This window comes from Apteryx mantelli, chromosome 1 (assembly GCF_036417845.1).
Source record: "Apteryx mantelli isolate bAptMan1 chromosome 1, bAptMan1.hap1, whole genome shotgun sequence".
NCBI classification, from domain to species: Eukaryota; Metazoa; Chordata; class Aves; order Apterygiformes; family Apterygidae; genus Apteryx; species Apteryx mantelli.
In genome coordinates this window covers 2,786,906-2,811,294 of record NC_089978.1, presented here as the reverse complement: position 1 = coordinate 2,811,294, position 24,389 = coordinate 2,786,906, and the positions used below count along the sequence as shown (strand labels likewise).

General features: G+C 55.7%; 1 protein-coding gene across 1 annotated transcript in view; it reads left to right on the top strand.

The window, feature by feature from the left end:
- The first annotated feature begins 4,920 nt into the window (after positions 1 to 4,920).
- Positions 4,921 to 24,389, top strand: part of CHRDL2 (chordin like 2) — a 31,695-nt gene continuing 12,226 nt past the window's right edge. The window contains exons 1-6 of the mRNA XM_067289600.1: positions 4,921 to 5,002; positions 14,778 to 14,890; positions 15,407 to 15,500; positions 16,737 to 16,879; positions 21,254 to 21,347; positions 23,138 to 23,193. Coding sequence (XP_067145701.1) covers positions 4,921 to 5,002; positions 14,778 to 14,890; positions 15,407 to 15,500; positions 16,737 to 16,879; positions 21,254 to 21,347; positions 23,138 to 23,193 — 582 coding nt within the window. The remainder of the gene's footprint in view (positions 5,003 to 14,777; positions 14,891 to 15,406; positions 15,501 to 16,736; positions 16,880 to 21,253; positions 21,348 to 23,137; positions 23,194 to 24,389) is intronic.

Sequence of the window (24,389 nt, the reverse complement as noted above, 5' to 3'; positions counted from 1 at the left end):
CTGTTTGGCCCAGCTCACGGGCAGGATTGCAGGAGGGGGACCACAGGAGGAGGACCACAGGAGGAAGACCACAGGAGGCCTGGGTGAGATACCATCCGGGGCTGGTTCCCTTTCCAATCAGTAGAGGAAGTTTGTCCCTTCCAAGGAGGACATCATCCCATTTCATGCCTATCTTGCTGGCATGGGATGGGCCCATCTTCATGGACTATAGCTGACCAGGCAGGCCGAGGTCAGATGCGTCGTCTCCTCCTCTAAGGTACTGAATAGATGCAAAAAAAAAAATATATATATATGTAGCCCACAGTCAAGTGAGACAGCAGCTCCTCCATCCCTATGTGTCCCTGGGGTAGGAGTCAGTCCTGCTGCTTTGCAGCCTGATTTCTTTATTTTGAGTTGTAAAGACTCATGTTCTGCAGGTTTCCAGCTCCGTCTCCTGTAGCTGGCAGTGCTCACACATGCATTTCTCCTGGCCCACGCGCGCGTGTTGGATTAATCGTCAGCGATGCTGGGCTGCAAACTTCCAGGGAAAGGTACGTTGTGCAGCCAACTCCTCCAGCCTGCAGTCTGGCCAGCTCACGATCCTGCCATGAGGCTTGCATGGCAGGGGATATTATTGGAGCCCTCGCTGTTTATTCAGTAGTTTGTAGGAGAATCTCAGTTTTCATGCGAAAGAAGGAATCGTCTCGTCTTCTTGATTGCCCAGAAAGGCTTGACAACATGAAACGGGTTTGACGTAAAAGCTCAGGAACCAGAAGGCAAATAAAAAGGACCCAAGTTTTATTATTTGCAAGCCAATCCCATGGTTTTTGGAGCCTGATTCGTGATCGCAGATGGATTGATGTTGGCAGGATCGAACTGTCAGCCAGATTCCTTCGCAGATTAAGATAAAGAGCCTCATTTTTGCCAAAGGGTGAATGTATTCTTTATTAGATGTAACAGAGACGTAACACAGCACCTTGCTCCTGACAAGACTGGCCTTTATTTCCTGGGTCTGCCCATAGGACATGGCTGAGCTTTCCCATACGTTTTAGCTCTGATGCAGGGCCAGGATCTACAGTCCTGAATGCAGCTGTTGCTGTTGCAGCGGCGACAAAAAAAATAACTTCATTGACTTGGGCTTCGCATCCCCATTTTTCTAAGTGCTTTCGCAACTGCCTGCAAACCTACACTACAAATGTTCTTTTCAAGGCTGCCCTCTGCGAGGGAAGAGCTGGGAGGGGAAGGTGCCGGCTGCTTCTGGTGAGAGCCGGCAGGAGCCCGCTGTTTACCGAAATCCTCCCGATCTCTTTATCGAGGCCTGGGAAGGACACAGAGAGGCATTGCTAGCAAAATCTGCAGGGACGTGGCAACGGCTGGAGTGGTGAAAGCTGAGTTAGATGGTGCGTTCGGGACCGCTGGGGAAATCAAACGTGGCCAGTGCAAGTCCTGCACTGCACGGAGGCACCGAGCTGCCGATGGACAAGATGCCGATAGTGTGACGGGGACAGAAAGATAGGGAAAAAATAGGAGTCCCCTGATCACAGCGGGGGGATATCCCATCCCAGACCCACCTGGATGCTCCAGGGCTGCTGCCCCATCGCTCGGAGGAAGGGAGGGCGACGTGAACGATGCTGGCCTTCGGGTCGCTCTGACACGACGGACGTTGTAATCCGCAAGGGATTTCGCTGGCTTCTCTAAAAAACTGGCTTTGTAGTTTGTCAGAAGTTTGCAGGTGCCAGAAGTTTCGGCGTGCAGCCCTGGGGTGGGAGCTCTTGCTTTCTCCTGCAGCCCGTTGGTCCTCCCGCAGTAATCAAGCCCTCGATCACAGGGGCAGGGCACGGAGCAGCGCGGTAAAGTAATTCGTGGAGCTTGTAAACAAGCAGATCCGTGACGATCCTCACAGAGGACCCGGCTCCGTTTCTAACTCTGCGCACTTTGATGATCGCAAATAGCCCCGTGCAGGAGAGCCAAGTGAGGTGGGGACTCAGCCGAATTTGCTCGTTGTGCTTCGATGGTTGCCAGCTTCCTTCAGAAAGATGCGTCTAGCCCGTGCAGGTGCAGAAATGTATCTTGACTTCTCGCGCTCAGCGGGTTAAACAGAAAGTAACAAAGCTGAGGATTTAACCTCTTATTAAAACAAGCTTCTTTTACTGCAAAGCAGATTTCCCTTTCTCATCTCCAGCTCCAGGAACAGGCACCTTCTGACCTGGTTTGGATACGGGGCTTGTGTTTGGCTCCTGGGGCAGGAAAGAGGAGTTTTTGCCACAGAAATTCCCCTCGACTGCTTTCCTCCGCGAGGCAGAGGGGCACGTGGCCCAGTCTGGGCAGGATTTCCCACCAGGCAGGGGTTTCGGGCCACCTTGGCGCTGCTGGCAAAGCGGTCGCCTGGTGCCAGCCTCGAGTGAGCTGGCCATGGGCGCCAAGACCTCGCTGCCCGGGACCGAGGGGGACGGCGGTACCTGTATCAGGCTGCAGACGCCCATCCGAGGTGGATCTGCAAAGCCCAGGCCCAAGCCTGAATTAATGGAGGAAAATAATTCGGTAATAACGTGGCTGGTGGAAAAGGTCTACAGTCACCTGGTGCCAAACAGATCTCAAGTGATGGATCTCTCCCTGGCTACCAGTGCAAGGAAGCAGAGGGAGAGGAGGGAAAGAGGGAGACCATGTGGTGTGGACATGAAGCCATCTGCAAAGGAGAAGTCCAGGGCTCTTGCAAGGTCTGGGACCTTGGTCTGCAGCCTGCCCAAGGAGGAACGTGAATGTGGAGGTGTGTTCAGGGCTGGTGCCTGCGAAGACTGGAGGGAGGGGATGGCCCTGGGTTAGTTTGGCCGTGGGAAGCCCCGCGGACAGGCAGAGAAGGCTGGGAGCTGGAGCGGGACAAATTCGTGCAGCACTTGGGGAGCAGCAGGGACCCGGGAGCAGCTTGTCTGGAGACGCGGTGGATTCTCCAGCGGTGACCGCGTGACCAGCGGCTTTCAAAGCGACGGCGTTGTGGGGTCCTGCTAGCTCGTCCTTCGTTGTGGTTGTTGGAGAGGTGTTCAACGGTGCCATCCGTTAGCTTGAGTGGTGGGACTGCTCTTCCACCAGGTCCAGCTCAGCCCCAAACTACGGGCTTGGGATGAGGGCCATAAACCTGTAGGCACAGGGAAATAGTGTCTTTAAAGGTGTTTTTATGGTCCCATGTCAGGGCTGGGCGCAGAGTTGGGTCCCTGCACGTATCGGCATCGCGTCTGCGCCGCTGTTCCGTGCCTGGCAGCTCCTTGCTTCGGAGGCAGCCGAGGTGCGAGCGCGGCTCTCCCGCCCGGGCTGTGCTCCCGGAGGGGGGATGGCGGGAGGAGGGTTTGGGATTGTGGCTCGGCGCCAGGGAGGGGATTCCTGCAGGCCGGGGATACGCTGGTCACTTAAGATGGCTTTATGCAGCTGGAGGAATGTAAAGCAGCTGGCGCGGAGAGCAGGCTCTCCCGCTCCGTCTCGCTGTAACCTCGGCCCCTGCGCGCCGCAGGGATGGTGGGAAGAGCCGTGCGGAGCGCTCCGAGAGAAAGCGCCCCGCTGCCTCATGGAGCAAGGAGCCTTGTCCACGTTTGGTGGGAAGGGAATCGGCTGCCAGCCCGGCGGTGGACCTGGGGCAAGGCCCGGCACTGCCGCCGCGTCCCGGCCTCCGTGGCCGAGCTGGATTTCTCCTTTGCCCAGCTCGGAGCCTGGGAAGCGGGGTTCGGCGCTGCTCCGGGACTGCGTTTGCCCCGGGCTGGGTGCACTTAGCTATACGCGCTTGACCTTAACGTGGGTGCTGACACCTGTTTTGGGGTGCTCTCACCTCTGGCAGGGTTTAAGGGGCGCCCGGGGCCTCGGAGCGGGGTGACACGTGCCGCTAGTCCCCCCCTCCTGCGCCGTAGCACCCCGGGACCGGGTGGGGGGTCCCTGCCACGGGCTCCCCGGCTCGGAGACCCCCCCCGTGGGTGCAGGGGGGCAGCCGGGGGGGGCCGGCGGCTGCCGGGTGCAGGGAGGCAGGGGTTAAGCGTGCGGCTCCCCGCTGCCTCCCGCCCTCCCTCCGCCCCGCCGCCGCCGCCGCCGCCGAGGAATTTCCTAAAACACCCAGAAAAAGTGGGAAAATAATAATAATAATAATAATACTCCCCCCACACCCCGCCAAACCTCCCCCCCCCCCCCCCCCGCCGCCTTTAATACCAACAAACAAACTCCTCGGCTCTCCCTAAAGGAGGCGCCTTTGATCGGAGCCAGACGAGCCCCGCCGGGCACCGGCACCGGCACCGAAACATCGCCGGGCACCGCTGGGCTCTGAGGCACCGCCGAGCCCCGGGACCGGCACCGACACCGAGCCGCTACCGAGGCACCCGGGCGCCGGCACCGACACCGCTGCATCGCCGGACTCCAGCCCCGGGAACGAGGCATCCCCGGCACCGGCACCGAGACACCTCCGGCACCGGGACCGAGGCACGACCGGGACCGAGACACCCCCGGCACCGGGACCAAGGCATCCTCGGGACCCGGACCGACACCCCCCCGGCACCGGGACCGAGACACCCTCGAGCATCGGGACCGAGGCATCCCCGGCACCGGGACCGCGGCACTCCCTGGACCGGGACCGACACCCCTCCGGCACCGGGACCGAGACACCCTCGAGCACCGGCACCGACACATCCCCGGCACCGGGGCCGAGACACTCTCGAGCACCAGCACCGCGGCAACCCCGGGACCGGGACCGGGACCAAAGCACCCCCGGGACCGGCACCGAGACACTCTCGAGCACCGACACCGAGGCACCCCGGAGCACCGGGAAAGAGACACCCCCGGGACCGGCAGCAAGGCATCCCCGGGACCGGCACCGAGACATCCCCGAGCACCGGGACCGAGACACTCTCGAGCACCGGCACCGCGGCACCCCCGGGCCCCGGCAGCGAAGCCCACGTCCGCCGGGCTGCGATGCTTCCCGGGCCGGGCGCCCTCGCCTTCCTCCTCCGGTGCCTGCTGCTTCTCGTCGCCCCCGAGAGCCGAGCCCGGGCTCGTAAGTAGGCGGCGGGGCCGAGCTCCGCGCCCCCCCCCAGCCGCCAGCCCCTCCGTGCCTCAGTTTCCCCATTGCCAGGCTCCCCAGAGCTCTGCAACGGGGCCGGGCCAGAGGGGACCCCCATCTCCTTCCTACCCCCCCCCAAACCCCCCGGCACGGTACCGGTGCGGGCAGTGGAGGGGATGGGCGAGGTGGTGGTTTTTTTGGGGGGGGGGGTGATGCCATGACAGCTCCCCCAGAGGTAGCGCTCTTCCCGCTTGCCCTGCGGGGACCCTCCGAGTGGCACCCCACGCCCAGGACGTCCCAGCACGCGCGGCGAGTGGGGACCCCCATCCCTGCATCCCCACGGAGGTGGCTGCGTGCCCCCCCCCTCCACATGCTGCTGGCCCCAGCCGCTTCGCGGGGATGTACAGCACCGAGCACGCCGCCGCACGCTGCTGACGGGACGAGGCCGTGGGGTTTCGGGAGCTGGAGGGGGAACACGCTGCAGCTCCGGGAAAACCCTCCTGCCGCCTAAAAATCGTGCAGGACCCGGCGTTGAACTGCAGCCCTTCCCCTGCCCGGCGCATCTCGCCTCCTCAGGAGCAGAGGGAAGGAGCCGTCGGGGGACGCGAGCCCCCAAAACCAAAGCTGCTGCATCCCTTGTGCATCCCTGGTTCTCCTGCTCCCAGCTGGCAAACTGGGGCAGAAAAGATTTGGGGACGGGGAAGGAGGAGGGAGCTTCAGCACTTGTACAAAAAGGCTCGAAGGACTCGGCCAGGGCTGTTTAGCAGCTTGGAGGGTGATGGAGGTGTCGCTCAGCGCCAGGAGGTGCGTTTGGCTCGGGCAAGGCACTGGGACCCGGCCAGCAGGCGCTGGGCACCCTCACGGCATCGCGACGCCGCCCCGGTGCCAAGCAAACAAGCGCAGACCCGTCGTGACCCTACATTTATTCTCCCCTTTAACGTGTCAAAACCTCGGCAGAGCCCACTGGGACGGGCGCTGCGTTCGGGTGATTTATGACCTGCCCGGTGCCAGCAATGCATTAGGCTCTGGGCAAATAACCGTCCTGCTGGAGCGCGAATCCGAAACGCGGAGCGCTGAGCTGCCTCGTCCCGGAGGCCGGGAGGGCTGGGGAAAAGGCAGGCGGCGGTTTCGGGCTGCGAAGGGGGCAGGGGGACACAGCAAAACGCGACGAGGTTTCCAGCCTCTGCTCCCCAGCGCTGCAGGGAGACCTGGAGAGCAAATTCCTGGTGTGCTCGGCTTGTTTCCCTTTCCCGGAGCCATTGGAAGCCGCCGAGCTCCAGCCTGCGGCACCCGTTCCTCGTGCAAGGGCGGCGGGTACGATTCCCCGCTCATGCTGGGGAGCTGCGGTGACTCCGGTACCCACGGTCAGAGGAGGATGGAGACATCTCCAGAAGGTGATTCGGCTGTCAGGGAGGTGTTTGCTCTTCAGAGGTGCCTGCTGATGGTGGCAAAGCCTCTAAGTTGGGCGCAAGGCAGGACGAATCGGGGCCGCGGGGTTTTTGCGCTTTGGGGGAGTGCGAGCCAGGCGTGTTTCGGAGACGGACGTAGCCTGGGAAGTACTGGAGTCTGTTTGCAAGGATATTAACGGTGACATGGGCTTGGGGGCAGTGGGATGGGGGCAGGCTTGGAGGTCGGGGATTGCCCCTCAGCCCTGCGTCGCTTTGGCTCAGCCCCGTGTGCGCCGCGGTCCGGCGGACGGGCGCGTTCCCACTGCGCCGAGGGCTTGGGTGGGCTCCGGGGGCCAAGCGGCCGAGGACCAGGGGGTCTTGGTGACAAGCTCCCGAGCAAACCGTGGGCTTTTCTCCACCGTTCACCTTGGGAACTCCCGGTTGCACGTTTTTTTTTGCGGCTGAGCGCTTAGAAAGAATCAATACAGGAACAAATCGGTTACGAGCGGGCTCATCAGCCGGGAGACCTACAGCACTAAAAATAGGTGAGAAGTAGAAACGCTCGGGCTTCAAGGCAAGCCAGAGGAGAAGAATTTGCCCATAGAAACAGGCTATTTTAGGGGATTTACACTCTCAGCTGAAAAAATATCAGAGGCACAGGTTACTGGGCCGAATGTGCTGCAGCTCGTCCACTGTGAGTAATTCAGCAGCGACCGCTTAACGCAATGATGTTTTGGCTGGAGGCATTTAAACGCCAGCGTCTCCGGAGAGCACGGGGTCGCGCTTTTCCCCAGGAACTTGGAAGTTGCCTTTTCATTTTTTAATGCGGCTCCCTGAGATGGGGGGCTCGTGGGATCGCCTGCTCTGTCTGCCCCGCTCGGCAAGTTCGATCCAACGTGACAAGGGACTCGGATCTCCAGGAGAAGGAAGAACTGGCAGGGAAAGCAAATCCTACCGGCGGCCACGGTAAGGGAGAGGTGAGGGTTGCCCACCTCGGTTTAGACATCCAGGCATCGCCCTGGGACCCAGACCTCATCCGCTCTGCTGCGGGGATGCTCCGGGTGCGGGATTTCAATCGGGCCTGGTGTGTTTTAACTAATCCCTTTGCAGCTAAGTTGCATTTTAAGCCCTTCATAAATACCGGGCTGTCATACGAGTGCCTGGACTTTCTGTACCAGACAGTTTCTCGCTCTTTATTTCTGGCGGCTCTTAAAACTCGCAAGCTGGTTTGCATAAACACACCCCCGCACGCGTGGCGCGGCGCTGGCTGGCAGGTGCGTGACCTCCGAAAAGGCCGTCGGAGCTGGGGACCCAGCTCGGACATGCGCTGCTTGGGGGAGAAATAAACGGAGGGAATCATTTCGGTATCGTCCTTGCTGTGAAATCTCGTATCGGCTGGAGCCTGTTTGATAGCCGGAGTGCAACTCGCTGCTGTGGAAACCGAGGCACGTCCCGCGAAGGCACCTGGATGAGGCACCCGGACGATATCCCTCCGCGCCGTCCGCGACGCCCCCGCGGGCTGTGCGGCTCCCCGGCCCCGAGGCTGCCGTGCGAGGCGGGCTGCACGGCGCGCGCCGGGGCTGGCGGTGGCTTTCTGCGGTGGGCGAGCAAAGGGGAAGAGGTTGTTTCTCATTTTCCGTGCCTTCGGGTCTTTGCGGGCGCGTTAGCTCCTGCCTAGCTGCGGGTCAAGGCTTTAGCTGTGGTAGGGGATTCGCTGGTGTCTCGTAGCGTAGCTGAGCTCACGGTTTAGCCCACGGTGATTCGTGTGGGTTTCTCTCTCCTCCATCCCGTTCTTCTGAACCTTAATGCGCTTGCGTCTTGGTTGAAGCTGGACAGGGGAGGAATTGGTTGGGGGGGGACACAAATGCGTATGGCTTGTCCTATGCAAACCAGGTTGAAGATGTGCAGCCAGTGCAGAACTGGTGGGTCAAACAGGCCTCGTACTTATCTGCTGGGATCCAGCGTAAATCAGGAGCGATCCCCTGATCCTGCCGCTGTGATCCCACGCGCGCAGAGGCCAGGCCCAGGAGTAGATGTGTGAATGGGCGCAGTCCCCTGGGGCCGTTTGAGACGTGATGTAAATGCAGCTCTAAACCTCACACGACCCATCGGGACCCTCTGCTCAGGTCTGGAAAACCCCAGTCTGGGGGCTGGGGATGGAGGGGCAGGGTCTTGTATGCCTGCGTGAAAGCGCACGTACATGTGTAGGTCTTTTACCATGTACATGTATGTGTGATTTGACCTCACTGAGCAGCAGTCCCTCCTGTATCCGGACAGGAGTGACGTGAACGTAGCTGAGCCTGAGCAAGACGATGATTTGGCAGCCAGAACGTGGTATTTCAGTAGCAGTCATGCATGCACATTTAATAGCTTGTGCTGGTTCCTGTTAATAAATCTCCACGGGGCTCAGGAACGGTGCAGGAGAGCATCTCCCATCTGCCAGGAGGATTCCCAGTCCGGGCACATGAGTGGACCAGTACTGGGGCTACTGCTTGAGTTTGGCCAACCCTTTTTCTGGGTTCAGCTGGAAACTGAACACATTCATGCACTGGGACTGTACACGCTGGCAAATGTCCCTGATGGCCAGGGGATCTGCGGTCACCAGCTGTTTTGACGGGGCAGAGTTTAGATGGCACAGAAGCTGTGCCGTACTGCTTGTCTGCAGGTTTGGAAAATGGGCTCTGACCTGTTTTAGCTCCTAGTTCAGCTGTAGTTGAAGTTCTCAGGTAGCAGGACAAGGTTGAGAGACTTGCAGGGATGTCCTTGTTCTTACAGCCTGCTGCAAATGTGGACTATGCGCAATGAACTGTCTTGAAAGGGCTGTGCAAGTGGACAGGAGAGCTTGGAGGGACAGGTCCCATGGATCTGCTGGTCTGAGGGGACCTGTCTGTGTCTGAGACCCAGGAGATGTCTGGGGCTGGTGTGACCAACATCGGTCAGTCTGATGGGTCAGCAAGAAGTCTTGTCTTGTGTTGCTGTCCTGAGTCAGAATTAATGACCCGTGAACCACTAACCCACCAGCAAGTTAGCGGGGCCGTTATGATCACCCTGGATTTGGGGAAAGCTGGGTCAGAGCTCACACTCTGGTCGAGACCAGGAAACCCATGGCCATGTAGGAAATCTGGCTCCATCGCTCTTTTCCGCTCACCACCCTGTGTTGTCCCTGGGAAGCTGAACCAAGCGGTCCTTCAAACGCAGTAGCTTGTCATGCTATGAGGATGCTTTGGCTGCATAACTCTTCTTCGTGCCTGTCTAAATGCCCTCAGTGAAATGCCTGCAGCAGGTGCTGGATTTCCTTTTGTTCTACCAGAGAAATGTGCCTTGAGGAATATGGATCCGAAAAAAAATACGGAGCTATGAAAAGGGAGACAGTGGGGTCTCCCTTCGGTTCGTTGTCTCTCACTGTATCTAGAGTGGGACGACAAAGAGCCGGGATGGCGTCTCTTCAGTGGCTGAGGCACGAAACCATCGAGATGTTTGGCTCAAGGAGGCTTTGGGGGCAATTCTTATGGTGTGAGAGACACGTCAGCGGTCACCAGAGGCAGACCAGGAGGGGTTTCTCCAGGCCGTTCACCTTGGATCTAGAGCATCTAGGCCACCTCTGGAAGATGCTGCTTCAGTCGCTCCGTAGACCATCTCGGAGCCTCTGCAATCACCTGCTTTGGTGCTAAATCTCCTCATAGCTGGAAAGCTTCCTGTAGTGTCTGCCCTAAATTCTCCTGGCTGCTCCCCAAGCTGATGGCTTCTTGTTGTCCCTGCTGTGGCCGGAGGTCACCCTTTCCTTTGTAGCAGCCCTGTGCAGCCTTGCCCTCCCTGTCGTACTATTTATCTCATATTACATGCCCTCCCTGCTGTCCAGGAGGCAATTAATGATAATTGATGATAATTAATGACAATTAAAGTAAACCAGGGCTTGGGCACAGCCTCAAGCATTGCCCAGGGGTGTCCGGACTCTTCACTGCTGGCACACTCCCTAGCACGAGTTTGGCCTGTGCCAACTTGGGCTTTGCCAGATGCCTGGGCACGGTCTGGGGACAGCCGAGGCCAGGGCTGTCCCAGCAGGCAGGTACGGACATGAGCTGGGCCAGGCCACTGGCTCCAGGCCCTAGCTTGTGCTGTTTACTGGTCTGGATGTAGCCAGGTGGTCCTCCCTCAAGAAAACACCGGAGCCGCTGCAGGGAAGGTCTGTTGGATCAGGAGGCACGGGGAAACCTTCTTCTCGCACGGCGTCCCAGGAGAGCCTTGTGGGGTGAGCAAGGCAGAACGGCTGCTGCCCGGAGTGGTCACTCTCCACAGCATCTCCCACCCTCCTGCCAGGCACGAGGACATGGGACTTGTCATTGGGTGCCAGAGGAATTATTTCCATGGCTTTTAGTTGTTTTTTCCAGCATATACAATACCTAATGACACTCTTAGGAGAGCAGTCTGTGCTGTATCGAGGGCTCTTTTATTTGGTAAGAAACCAGCTAGCCAGGACCTGTTCTTGGAGATGACCACGACAGATGAGCTCATGTCCCATATGACTGGGAACAGCCCATGTCCACCCTGGTGACCCTATGGCTGCAGCCTTCTCCTAGGAGCACCCTGGGCCCCAGGCTCCTTTGACCGGCTGCATGAGGATGAAACACCCACTCTTCAACAGGCCAAGGAACTGGGTGGCGATGGTTTCGCCCCCGTCTTGCTCCTGTGGGAGACAGAAAGGAAATCTCTCCTTTTGCAACGGCAAGCTTGCCCCTTCCCACCTCTGCTCCACGCTTCCGGCTCCCGCAGTGCCAGCTTCAAATGCGGAGCTTCTGGATTGAACTTAAACCCAGCCCGGGCTGTGTCTCTGCGGATGGCATGGGGCAGGCTTGCCTGTTGTCTCCTCCTGCCCCGGGATTGCATGGAAGGAAACCCGAGGTGGTAAACAAGGTGAGGGCTTCATGTGGATTTTTGGTACTGCAACCTTGAAAACGCTCCGCAGCTCAAGAGCCCTCCCTGGAAAAAGAAAAGTAAAACAACGTGACTTTTGTGAGCGTGCTATTGCTGAAGATGCAATAAATAAGGAGACTGAAAGGCACGGGAGCAATTTACTGCCACAAATGGCTTTTCACTCAGAGCAAATTGGGAAGATATCCAACGTTTGACCTCTGAAAATGAAATTATTAGCCTGGCATGGGAAAAAATGATCCAGAGCCTCCAGCTTTTAAGCCTCCTCCTTCCATCCATCCCCAGATTGCTTTTAACCAAACATGCATGTGCTTCTTGCCAAATATGCAGCATAGTGCCGCTGAGATGCGGACAAGTGTCTGCTGCTGCCCAGTGCTGCCAGTCGTCTTTAATTTTACCAGCGGGCCCTTTGCAGACATGAATCAGGCTTGCTTTCGAGGGCTGGACCCAAACCAGGGTTCCACTTGTGAAAGGCAAGTGATTAAATGTTTGATCGAAGCAGCCAACTGGCTTGGGAGCCAGCAAGCTGAGCGGGGCCGTGTCACATGAAGGCAACTAGATTTCTTCATCCTCAGCATAATTCATGAAGATGCTGCAAGCAGGGAAAAATTAAGTCATTTTTCTCACTCTTTTTGCAAAATGATGATGAGTTTTTCTTTTTTTTTTTTTTTCTTTCTCTCCCTGGTTTCTGTTGTTTCTAGTCATGTTCTTGCACGGCTAGGTTTGCTGGAAGCTCATGTTATGCCTAGGCAGGGAAATGGGTTTGCTGACCCGTCAGAGGTTGGGATGAGCTATGGAGATGGTGTAGAGAGACCTCTGCTCTGTGCTGGTGGTGGTGGAGGTTTCTGCTGCTGGTGGCAATATCTCCTGTGGGCCAGGGATGCTGAGCCTGCTCCTTGTTCAGCGTTCAAGGGATGCACCACTGTGCTTGGGCCAGGGAGTCTGCACAACTGGTATTGGCCTTCTCTGAAGCTACAGCCTGGAGAATCACATGCTTGAACCCATCAGCACCATGAGGACCGCTACCCTGGTCGTGGTAGAGGATCCCCTTGGGTTCATCCCGATGAGTGGATGGTCAGGAGCCTTGTGGCCTGCACAGTGTCCGTCTGCAAAATTTGCTGGAGGAGGGATGGCAGGATATGATGGTGTTTGTGTGAATTTTGCCTAGCTGGTGGGAAAACATTTGTATTAAGACGGCAGCGTCTCCAACTTTGGCAAAGTGGGGCAGCGCCGGCCAGGCTAGCTCAGCCACTGCCGTTCTGCACAGGCTTGCCCAGGGTGATGGAGTGGGGCATGGGACGGGTTTTTAGCAGCACTGGAGCGGTGAACTCCACCCAGGTAGTTTTGGGGACCCTCTGCTGTTCATCGGGGAGTCTAAACAGCAGCGTAGCAAATTCAGCACCCGCTTGGTTGCCTGTCCCCAGATTTTGTGTGATGTCCTAGGGCCGCGGGTTCGGTGGCTGGGCAGCAGCGAGGCACCCTGGCCTCCCACGGCGGGCGGTGGGAGCTGGGCACCATGCCTTGGAAAACAAGCCGTGTCAGCCGGCTCCCCCTCTCCCCGCAGCGCTGGCAGTCCCCAGGGCAGCGTAAGGTTTTAAAGGCCTGTAAATGCTTCAGGGAGCGTAAATATCTCAGCTGCCTTCGAGCAACATAATCGCCCAAACTACCTCAAATCCCCTCGATGACATAACCTTTTAAATCACCTTCAATTTTTAGTGGGGCTGTAAGCGCTTAAACCACTAATAACATACACGGACAGGCATGTGCTTATTCACAGAAGAGCTGAAGCCTCAGCGCGTCCCTCCGGCTGCCCGGGGCTTGGGGACATGGTGCAAGAAAGCAGGAGCAGCTGCCGGGCTGTGATGGGAGCTACAGGGTCCAGGTTCATGCAGGACTGACGGGGGTTGAAGCTCGTTCCTGCAGGGCCAGGTGATGCTTTTTGATGCAAACATTAAGGATGACTGAACTGGGCATCCAAACCAATCCCTGGGGTTGCTGTTGGTGATTATGGCCATGGTTCATCCCCTAAGACCTGCTGTAGACTGGGCTCATCCTGCCAAAGAGTTGGCATGTAATCAAGGGATCTTTGCTGGAGGATGTTTGCTAGCAACCTGCTAAAACCCAGGGAGAGGGGATCTCTGAAGGGGATTTCTTTCTTCCCCGGTTGTGCTGGCACCACCTCATCCCTCTCCCCGGGCCCAGGTTAAACCCATCCTGGTGGAGGCAGGGACATCTCTCATTTAGGAGCACGGCTGGAAGCTGGTTCTTCTCATGATGCTACGATTGGGAAGGAATAGAAAAACAGATGGTTTTGTTCAATTCAGGGCAAAAATTTTTTTTGATCAGACTGCAGTTTTTCAGCATCCCAAGAAATATTTAAAAAATTGGGTCACCTAAAAATCATTGTCTTCTGTACAGTGGGCTGAGCCCTTCCTTTGCCACGTGGGTGCCTTTCTGCATCTGCAGTGGGTCCTGCAGGGACCCACATTGATGTCTGTAGTGTCCAGCTGTCCCCATTGGGCTTGCTGACCCTTTGGGGGTGACAGTGGGTATTTCATAGGTAGCAACTGGCAGGGGGAAGGTTGGCAGTGGGTTTGAGATGATCCTTTCTGCAGAGAGCCACAGTTTGCTCTAAGAGAACAGCAATGAGAAGTGACTCCCAATAACCAACAGTCACTGTATGTCGTTTTACGGTCTCAGTGGGCAAGGTGGACTTGCCATTCCCCTTGACAGACCAATAAATTAAGAGTTTGGCTCAGGCCATGCTAGCCAGATTATTGCTGGGTTGAGCCCAGTGAAGCCAACGGCTCCCTGGGGCTCAGCCTGGTGTGATGGGGCAAGCCAGCACCATCCTGCTCCTTAGAGCAGATGCTCAGCTGCCTGTGTGCTGGAAGTGCTGTCCAAGAGATCCTCGAGAGAATGAGCTGAAGCTCTTAAGGGGAGCAAGAGGTTTTCCTTCAGAATGCTTTTCTACCCCAAAATGTCTTTTTTTGGATAGCTGTGAAAATGCCCCCTAAACTCAGCTCCTTCTCTCCCTGCCATCACTCACTGCTGATCTTCCTGGGTGAAATTCGCTCTCATAGCATCACCCTGAAATCACCTGGCCATCCTCAGACGAGCGTGTCTGACCTATTTGAGAGGGATGACTTTAATTTGTGCCTCAGAAATGCCCGTTCTCTCCCTTGCCTGCAAAGGGAGTCCAGCTTGAACAGAGGAGCTGCCATTTGGCCAGATAGGTCCCAACCTAAAGAAACAAATCACAGTAAAAAAAAAAAGAAGCTTTTGGGGAATGTTTTGGGTTGGGGTTGGGTGGGCAGGATACAGCCATCAGCTACTCATGGGTGATGGCATGAATGCACTGAGCCGTCCTTGCTCTGCTCATCACGGAGGGAGGAGAGCTCTTCCAAGGACTGTCCCTTTCTCCCACAAAGCTTCTCCCCATTGACTTTCAGGGCCAGATACTTTCTGTGATTTCAACGGCAAGAAGTACAGCCCGGGAGAGAGCTGGCACCCCTATCTGGAGCCTCAGGGGCTGATGTACTGCATCCGCTGCATCTGCTCCGAGGTACGTCTCCCCGCGCAGCCGTGGCAGGAGATGGTAGTGACACCACTGTGTTGGGGTGCTGCTTCAGCAGCCTTTAAACAGTCTGATTCTGGTGTCAAAACTTCTCCAGAGAAGCCCCTTTTAGTCCCAGAGGGACGATAGATTAATCTATCTCCTTCTGAAACTCCCCTGCATCCCCCCATGGATGTTGGATTGGCCTTGGGAGCGACTTGTCTCAGCAATGTGGGTGGACTGTGGGTGGAGGTGGCTCAGGGCTGCAGTGGGGCCACGGGTGATCTTCGACAATGAGAAATGAGCCTGTGACCTGGCCTGGCAGGCCAAGGATGGAGAGATGCTTGGCCAGGAGAGTTAAACCAACACAACCTGTTGTGATAACGGGGCTGTCATGTGATATTTTCCTTCTCTGCTGGGTGCCGTGGAGAAAGACTAAGAAAGGAGCAACTTTGGGAAGCTCTTTCTTCCCTCATGGGGCTGAATGTGTAGCTGAAACGAGCCAACTTTCTCTCCTCTCCCCAGAATGCCAACATGAGGTGCTATCGGATCCAGTGCCCGGCTGTGCAGTGTGCCAGCCCCGTCACAGATCCCCAGCAGTGCTGCCCGCGATGTGTCGGTAGGTGGATGTCCCATATCTCCGTCAGGCCAGAGAGGGGCTGTTTGGGAGGGAGGAGGCAACACGACAGTTGTGGGCCCGTTTTGGGGCAGCTGGGCAGGAGCAAAGGGGAATTGTTGCACATGAGACAAGAAAACTCTTTATGTGGTTAGATCTCTCCCTGGGGCCACCACACTGGTGCTCTGCCAGGGACACACAACCCCGATGTCCAAGGAAGCAGGTAGACATCTTACAAGTGGAGAAACTGAGGCACAGCTTGGGGCTTGGTTGCAGTCATGCAGGTTATATCTCGACTGCACGCACATGTCTCGGGCAGCTCAGCAGTGCTGGGTCTGGTCCCGCTTGTGGAGTCACGGCAACAGTGGCTGCTCGGGCTGCCCGCATTGCTCTTTCCCTCCCCAAAATGTCACTTTGATGGAAACGGACTTTTTACCAGACCCCTTTCCCCATCCTGAGAAGGCTTTTAGGGACAAACTGTCAGTTCACATTTCAATGACGAGCCAGAAACCAGCACTGTATTGAGATCATTTGTCAGCAAAATGTTTAGGTTGTGGGAAAACAAAAGGGTTTCTCTTGCAAGTAATTAGCTAAAAATTAAACCCACCTTTTTTTCTAATTTCCCTCCAAAAATCTCTGGTGGTTTTTGACTAGCTTTGCCACCACTCTGGCACAAGAGCCTTGGAGGTCTGACTTCACTCTTGCAATGAGCTCAGAGCAGTCATGGCAGCCTCACTCCCAAAAGCTTTTGCACACCTAGTTCCCCTGGGCACTAGACTCCATCCTGCATTTGAGAGGGGCCCTAGTGCGTACGCGCATGGGACCAGGGCCGCAGGAGCAGCGGGGCCATGTGGTGCCCCAGCTGGCTCTCCGTGAGGACCGTGGTGTGCTGGCCCTAGAAGCCAGCAGAGCAGGAAGGCATGACTGGGTGAGGGAGCTGCCTCTCATCGTGCCCTTGTCCCACGCTCTGGTGTGGGATGGCTTTTTAGCAATCCCAGCCTGATTTTGAGACAGGGGATAACGATGTGTTTACAGGACTCATACCAGGCATAGCTGGCTCAGCCCAGCCTGGATCTGGTGCTGCAAGGTCTGATAAAAGTGCTCCGTGTTTATGTCTCCCTCTGGAAGATGGTCCTGGCTCCCTGTTCTTCAGCTGGGGAATTGGCCAAGCACCCGTGCTACGTTGGCGCCGGGGAGGGGATGGCTCTCAGCCCGCTGCTTTCTCTTCCTTCCTTCCAGAGCCAAACTCACCTTCTGGCCTCCGGGCGCCTGTGAAGTCCTGCCAGTACAATGGGACAACGTACCAGCAAGGCGAGATGTTCACCACAAGTGAGCTCTTTCCCAGCCGCCAGCCGAACCAGTGTGTGCAGTGCAGCTGCTCCGTAAGCTACTTCCAAGCTCGCGGGAAGCCACGTGCAGGGGGAGGCAGCAGGGAGGCAGAGAAGGCTTGGGGTCATGTCCTGCACCCCGACAATATCGCACTAGGCGAAAAATTTCCTAGGATGGTGGAGACCGGTCTCTACTTGCAGGGCTTTTGTCTACACTGCTGTGCAGGAGCAGCCTGGGGAAACCAGGCTCATCACCCAGACACACAGCTTATTTGCTGGAGATCCAGCAGATCTCCATGGAAAAGAACCTGGGAGTCCTGGTGGACACCAAGTTAAGCATGAGGCAGCAATGTGCCCTTGTGGCCAAGAAGGCCAATGGTATCCTGGGATGCATTAGGAAGAGTGCTGCCAGCAGGTCGAGGGAGGCGATCCTGCCCCTCTCCTCAGCCCTGCTGAGGCCACATCTGGAGTACTGTGTGCAGTTCTGGGCTCTCCAGTACAAGAGGGATGTGGCACTACTGGAGCAAGTCCAGCGAAGGGCTGCAAAGATGATTAGGGGACTGGAGCATCTCTCCTATGAGGAAAGGCTGAGAGAGCTGGGCCTGTTTAGCCTGGAGAAGAGAAGGCTGAGAGGGGACCTTACTAACGTCTACAAGTATCTGAAGGGAGGGTGTCGAGAGGATGGGGCCAGACTCTTTTCAGTGGTGCCCAGCGACAGGACGAGAGGCAACGGGCACAAACTGAAACACAGACAGTTCCATCTGAACATGAGGAAAAACTTCTTCACTGTGAGGGTGACAGAGCACTGGAGCAGGTTGCCCAGAGAGGTTGTGGAGTCTCCTTCTCTGGAGATATTCAAAACCCACCTGGACGTGATCCTGTGCAAGGTGCTCTAGGTGACCCTGGTTGAGCAGGGGGGTTGGACTAGATGATCTCCAGAGGTCCCTTCCAACCTCAACCATTCTGTGATTCTGTGATTCTGTGATCCCATGGGCCAGTTCTAGGCTGAGCCTTCTGGGACTCCTTGGGATGGGCAGGGGACAAAGCCTTGGCTTTGAGCACACTAATGGATGTGTTTGCTTGCTGCTTGGACCAGCCTTCATGCTCTGGGTCTGTAACCACAACATCTGGCCACACAGAGACATTGTATGAGAGATGGCCAGCAGAGATGCCAGCCTGGGAGCCTTTCTACATACACTCCTGCTGCAGAGCAAATGGGATCCATAGCCAGCGGATCCAGGGGAGGTGATCCTGGCTCCAAGGAGATGTGGACATGAGGTGCCAGGTCTTGGGCTTTAGAAGTTTCTGGGATGCCGAGTTTGGTGTCGAGGCAGCTGGTGGGACCAGACCCACTGGCCACTGCTTTGCGCATAGCCAGGGTGCCTGGGTGTCATAGTGCCTCCAGCAGCCAGTTTGGGACCCCTCCTGCCCAGCACAGCTTTACATGGCTGGAGCTCATCCTCGAAACAGCTGGGAGATGATGGCAAAGATGATGGCATTTGCAGCAGAGCCTGGCAGTGCTGGAGTCAGCAATGGCAAAGGGCAGGCACCCGGTGACCTTTGTCCCCTCTGCTTGGATTTAAGTGGAAGCTGGACCCAGTGCTGAGACGTGTTTGGGTGCTCCAGGGCTGCGGGTTTATCTGCTCTGCCCTCCCAGAGGGCTGGGAGCTGTCCCATCGATCAGACGGCAGCCGGGATGCTGTGTGGTCCACGGTGTGTGTCTCCGGTGATGGATTGCCCGTCTGCCACCCATTTGCCAGTGCCTGATAGATGTTCCTCTTCCCCGAGTGTCCAGCAAGGCCCTCAGACAGGGCTCTGCCCCAGTCTCTCCCACCCGCCGCCCTCCCGGACTGGGATCCTGTGAATGCCTGTCAAAAACTGAGTCCTGACGCTTTGCTCGAGAGGCGAGAGCCAGCCTGGCCGGGGAGGATGGCGAAGGTGTGAGGAGTGCAGGGCTGTGCATGCCAGGAGCTGAGTGTTGAGAGATAAATGGAGTGGCTTCTCCTTCTCGAGAGCAAGCAAGGAAGGAGAATATAAAGGCGCGCTGTGACGACTCCGGACTTGGACGCTGCGGGGAAATGCTCGCAGCGACTGCAACCTCTCTGCTGTAAAAGAGAAGAAGGCTGCACAGACATGGCTTTCACTTCCTGCGTTCCAGCGAGCTGTCAGATGGGGCCAGATGGCTCCTGGGGCCGGAGCCACTCTGCTTGCCACGGCAGCCAACGGGCCCATGCCAAGAGGTTGTTACTGCCTGCTGGCTCTTGGACGGCCTCAGTGGAAGAAGCACAGCGGCCAAACCCAGCGCTGGGCACACGGGTGTGGGGGTCACAGAGGACAGTAGCACCCTTGTCTGTGGGGCCAGGCGGGCAGCCAGCACCAAGGGAGCCACGCGAGGTGGCCCAAGCTGTCTCAGCCTCCAGCTCAGCGCAGGGAAGCCGGGGAGGTGGGAACGCTCTGCTGCATTGGCGTTGATGCTCTTGTCCTCTTTTGTCTGGATAGCCTCCATCTCCAGCCAGGCTACGCAAACCTCTGCAGGGCCATGGTCCCCTTACCTCCCAGACAGGCTGCTGTGTGTCAGCTGAGCACGGGGAATACTCCATTTGTCTATGCTTTGCATTTAGCAAATGCTTTGACTAAGCTTGGCCAGAAAAGAAAGCAGGGTGAGCAAGCCCGAACCATCTCGCTCACACATGCCAAGAGCACACACATGGAGGGTTACCAGCGCTCAGCTGGTGCATGGTAGTCAGTAAAGCCGTCACACCAAGAGAGGTGATCTGAGCCCTTGAAGTTTGTGTAAGTCTCGGAGCTAGGTGGCTTAGAGCTAGGTGGAAAGAGGAACAGCTTAGACTTAGAAATTATACAACTTTGAGGCTGGTTTCTCTCTTACTGACCCCAGCTGGACACCAGTCCACCTTCTGATGGAGACAAATGCTGGAGACAGGAACACTTGAACCTGACTGTATATGTGCCCACTTGGCCCTGCTTTCCAACCCCAGCCACCACCATCCCCTAGAGCCTGTGAACTTGCGTGTCCCTCTTGGAGTCACTGGCTCTCGCTCAGGCTCTGTTTATTCGGTAGGATAATGCCTTGGATACGAACGGGAAAATAAAAGGAAAGCAATGAAGCCTTGCAGCAGTAGGCTCTCGCTGGGCTGTATCTGATGTTGTCAGCTGTTGGAACAGCTGCATGAACAGCTGGTCTAAACCTCTTTGAAAACTGCCCCAAGACCAGAGCCTCCAGCATAAATTCTGTTTTTTATGGCATTTGCTCTTTTCTGCCTGTGGCAGGTCTTTGCAGTGACCTGCAAGTCAGAAGAAGGAGGGAGGAAACAGTTCCTCCATAGCCAAACCCTCTCCCTGCAGGTCTGTACTCCATGGAGGTCATTTCCATTTCCAGCCCTGAACCAGACAGCAGTGTTTGGTTGTGGCAGCCTCCACCAGATCCACTCATTTACCAGATTTACTTCCTCCTCTTCACTTCTCCTGCATGGTGACTTTGCCTCATCCAATGTGATGGTGGAAGAAGATGCTGTGATTCCTTTTCCTGAAGACATCTTTGTATAACCTCTTGCTTTCCCTTGGCTGACAGCCTGTGGGTACCCCAGAGAAAATTGCTGCACGGAGAAGAAGACCTTGCTATTGAGGTCTGGATACTGTTGGGCTTCTGAACATCCTTTTCTGCTCTTCTGCAATACAGCACAAACTAAGCCCTGCAGCAAGTGCAAATCCGTTGACTGAGGTGGGACTGGGCATGCTAAGTTCAAGACTGTCCTTGGCCTATGGTTTTCAACTTGAATCACTACAGTAATGGGATTTTCCAGGCTAAAAACCAAGCCAGTGGAAGCAGGTTTACACGCAAATGTCCATCTGCAGGTCTTGGCTCGGTGTCTTTGTGGGCTTGGTTCTGGTGATGTCGAACGACCCAACATAGAGGAAGGGCAGAGCTCTGGGTTGGACCTAGCTCTGGGTTCAGCTTCATAATTTCCCTTTCCATCTAGCTTCTCCTGGTTCCTGTCCTGGGAGAGGTTAGAGAGATGGATCTTGTGCTGCTCTGAAGTGATGAGTTTTATGCCAAGTTTACAGGTGTCTAGTGGCTGTTTAAGATCTGGTAGCACTAATGATGCCTGAGAGCAAGGCACTGCCTCCCCCTCTTTGGGGAAGACCAGTCCACTCCATGCACATGAGAGAGAGCAGAGTATGTACTGGCAAATAGTGGACTAGCTGGGCTGGGAGAGGACAGCAACCTTGCAAAACAAGTGCCTGGTCACAGCAGCCACCTGGACGAAATACCCAGGGAGAGCAGAAACAGCATCAGGTTAAAGGCGACTGGTGCAATCTGAGGTGGTGCCACCCCAATATGAGGCATATTTGGCTTTGCTGAGACCTTGGTAATGCTGATAATGGGTTTTTTTTGCTCCTGTCTCCTAGGAAGGACAGATTTACTGTGGCTTGGTGACCTGCCCTGAGCTGTTGTGCTCCTCTCCCCTAACTGTGCCAGATTCCTGCTGCCAGGTCTGCAAAGGTAATGAGGGGTCCAGGTGCTGCTCCTGGGTGAGGGCTGGGATCCACAGGTTTTGCTACTAACTGACATTTCAAGCCAATTACGCAGGGTTTTGGAAACCTGTGCTGTAAATCAGGCCATTTGCTGCCTTTGGGTTGCATCAGGAAACAAAAGACAAGGGGCTCAGTTTTTTCTTGCATGCTTTCCCTCCCACATGTCCTTGTGTCCTGACTCCCTGTGGCTCTATGCTGGCTAGGGGTGAGCTCTTTGTCTTGCTGCTGTGCATCGTGCAAGAGATGTGACCTGCACAGAGGGTGAAATCCTCCAGCTCGCTCACCCACAAGCTCAGAAGTGGTTGCATGGACCATGTAAGGATAGTGCATATGGCTGTTGCTCCAGGGAATTTTCTGGGACAGTCAGGCCCTGGGGAAATCCTTGCTTCCACCACTGTACAGCATGGCCTTGGTTGGGTTTCACTCCCACAGGTCTCCATGGGGTGAAACTCTTGACTTTGCTGCTGTTTCCCCTAACTCGCACCTGGGAGGATGAGGAGAGAGTCAAGCCTTGCATCTCTAGGTGAGACTCTGGCTCAAGAGCGAGCGGGCAGGTTCACATCTTGTTGCCTTTCACTAAAGCAGTGCTGGAGACAAGGCCCCATTTTTGCTCTGTCACATCAGGGGCAATTGGGACAACATCTTGGGAGTTACTCTAACAAATTCATTTCGATTTAGACCAGAATTACAGAAAGCTGAAACTAGCCCCAGTGCTGGTGTTTCCCTGTGCTCCTCACTGGTAAATAAGGGATTCACATGTAACACAGAATTCAGAGTGTAAAATGACTCTTTAATAAGAGAAATATTTATGGAGCTGGAAGGCCATAGCGGTCTCCTGGCCACGGGCACAGTGTAAGCTTGGAGTGCCTCCTCCAAACTCTCCCCTAGTTTTATTTAGGTGCTAGGGTTGCTGTCAGCTGCTGAAAACTAAGCAGAGAGCTGGCATTGGGAGTTGCCACCCCCAGCTGTGCTAGGCTGCATTTTCCTTATGTTGAAAAAAAAGTCACTAGGTTTAGCAAAATCACAGACCCTCAGGGGATCACAGAGATAATATATTTAGGACTGTGCAATAATCTCATTCACAAGAGAGAAGTAGGCATTTTAGAGGTTTTGGTGGCAACTCTGTGGCCACATTGGCCTCACTGGGAGCATACAAATTACTCTGAATGCAGGGAGGAATTTTGCTCTGGTGCAGCCAGGCTTTCAGAAGAGCTCAGTTTCCATAGAAAGTCCTAGATAAGGGCTAGACAAGCTAAAGGGCTTTGTATGCGGTGAGCATATCAGGAAAGCCAGACAGCTTTGCCCAAACTGAGCTGGTTGTGGACCACTAAGAGAATAACATTCATGGAGTCGTGGGCATCATCAGAGCTGTCCTGGTCCTCAGGGCATGTGTTGTTGACTCAATGTTTCACAAGAAATGTCTTTGGCTTTCTTTTTAATGCCACATCTGCCACATCACCTCATACCTCTACCTCTGGGGTGGTTTCCTGCCACCTAACTTCAGAAGTCTACAAGGCAATGTCTTTTTTGGAGCTCTTATTATAATCAACGGGGATAAAAGGGTTTTTGGGATGCGACACAGACAAGCTGTGCTCCCACATGCTTTGGGGGGATGTGAATCGCGTATTCAAAGCACCTCTGTCTCCAGTCCTAGCAGGTGTACCAGCACCCTGCAGATGACTGCCTTTAGTCATCCGGACCCCAGAGAGCAAATCCTCATCCCACTGCATTTCATAGGATAATGTTTTTTCCCTGCAGATGGCTCATACGAGAAGTCCACGGAAGAGGAACCCCTGCAGTTAAACAGAGGTGTTGTACGTGATGTTTGCATTTTAAAATTCAATTATTGCTTCTAACACAGCCCCATTAAACTGCTCAAAGAAAGCCATTTGCCCTGGGGCATAGTCTTCTACCAGGAAATGACCTACAGCAGCTCTACAAGGGCAGTCAGTTCCTCAGGCAGCAGAAACACTGAGAGCTGGTTTGTGGTTGAATTGTGTCTAGGAGTTGACTTTAACTGAGGGTTGTCAGCCTGGGCTGAGGCCTTTAACAGACCTGAGAGATTCCACTGGGGAAACACTCTTGTTCTTTCCTCTGTGTCATCTCTGATGTCTTTGGGCGAGCACAAAACTTGCAGGAACTGGACATCTTAGGCACCTCTCCTCCTTGTTGGCTAATCTGGCTGAGGTTGACCAGTGGGTTAAAACAACTGGAAATGGGGTCCCAGAGAACAGACTTGGAGGTGGTCATCAGCCAGAAGTGACCCTCGCCTGAAGAGCTGGGGGGCCCAAGTCTCTCTCTAGGGGCTTTTGCTTTGGGTGCTGGTTTCTCTTCTTTCCCTCGGGACAAAGGGTGTCCTGTCTCCCAGTCATGGCTCCCACAGAGCCAGCGCTGGAGCTGGACACGAGCATGCTTTCCCCAGGCTGTTTGTATCGGCAGTCCCAGCAAGGAAAAAATGACTCCCTGGCTGCTGAGGGTTGATTCATGGTGACATTTCAGAGTTGGGCGGCCCATGCCAGGTCTGTGGGATTAGGTCACTTACAGCTCCTTGCCCTTCCCTTTTCCATACTGCTGGGTGAAAAGCCAGTGTCACACCTCCACCACCTATAAAATCTCCAAAATAGACACAAGGGGACCCATTGTGCTGTATGTCTTGTCCCAGCATTTTGCTTTTGGAAACCCAAGACGTTCCAGGGATCTCAGTCCTGCTGGCTGGCAGCCCTGCACCAACTCTCCTAGGGCCATCCAGGTGAGAAGGCAGTATACGACCCGTCCTTACCTCTCCATCCCTGCTTGGGCAGCATGGAGGCAAGTCCTGTTTCCCAGTAGGCATGTGAAGATGCCCAGTAGGCATCTAGAAACGGCCAGCCCATTTCCTTGCCTGTGTTAGTGATACAGGACCCCAAATGCCTCCCTGAGGGCATTGGGTGGAGCATGTGAAGAGGCCAGTTCTGCCCCACTGAGGGACGATGACCCATATACAGCTTAGGGAGGACAGCAGTGCGGAGCA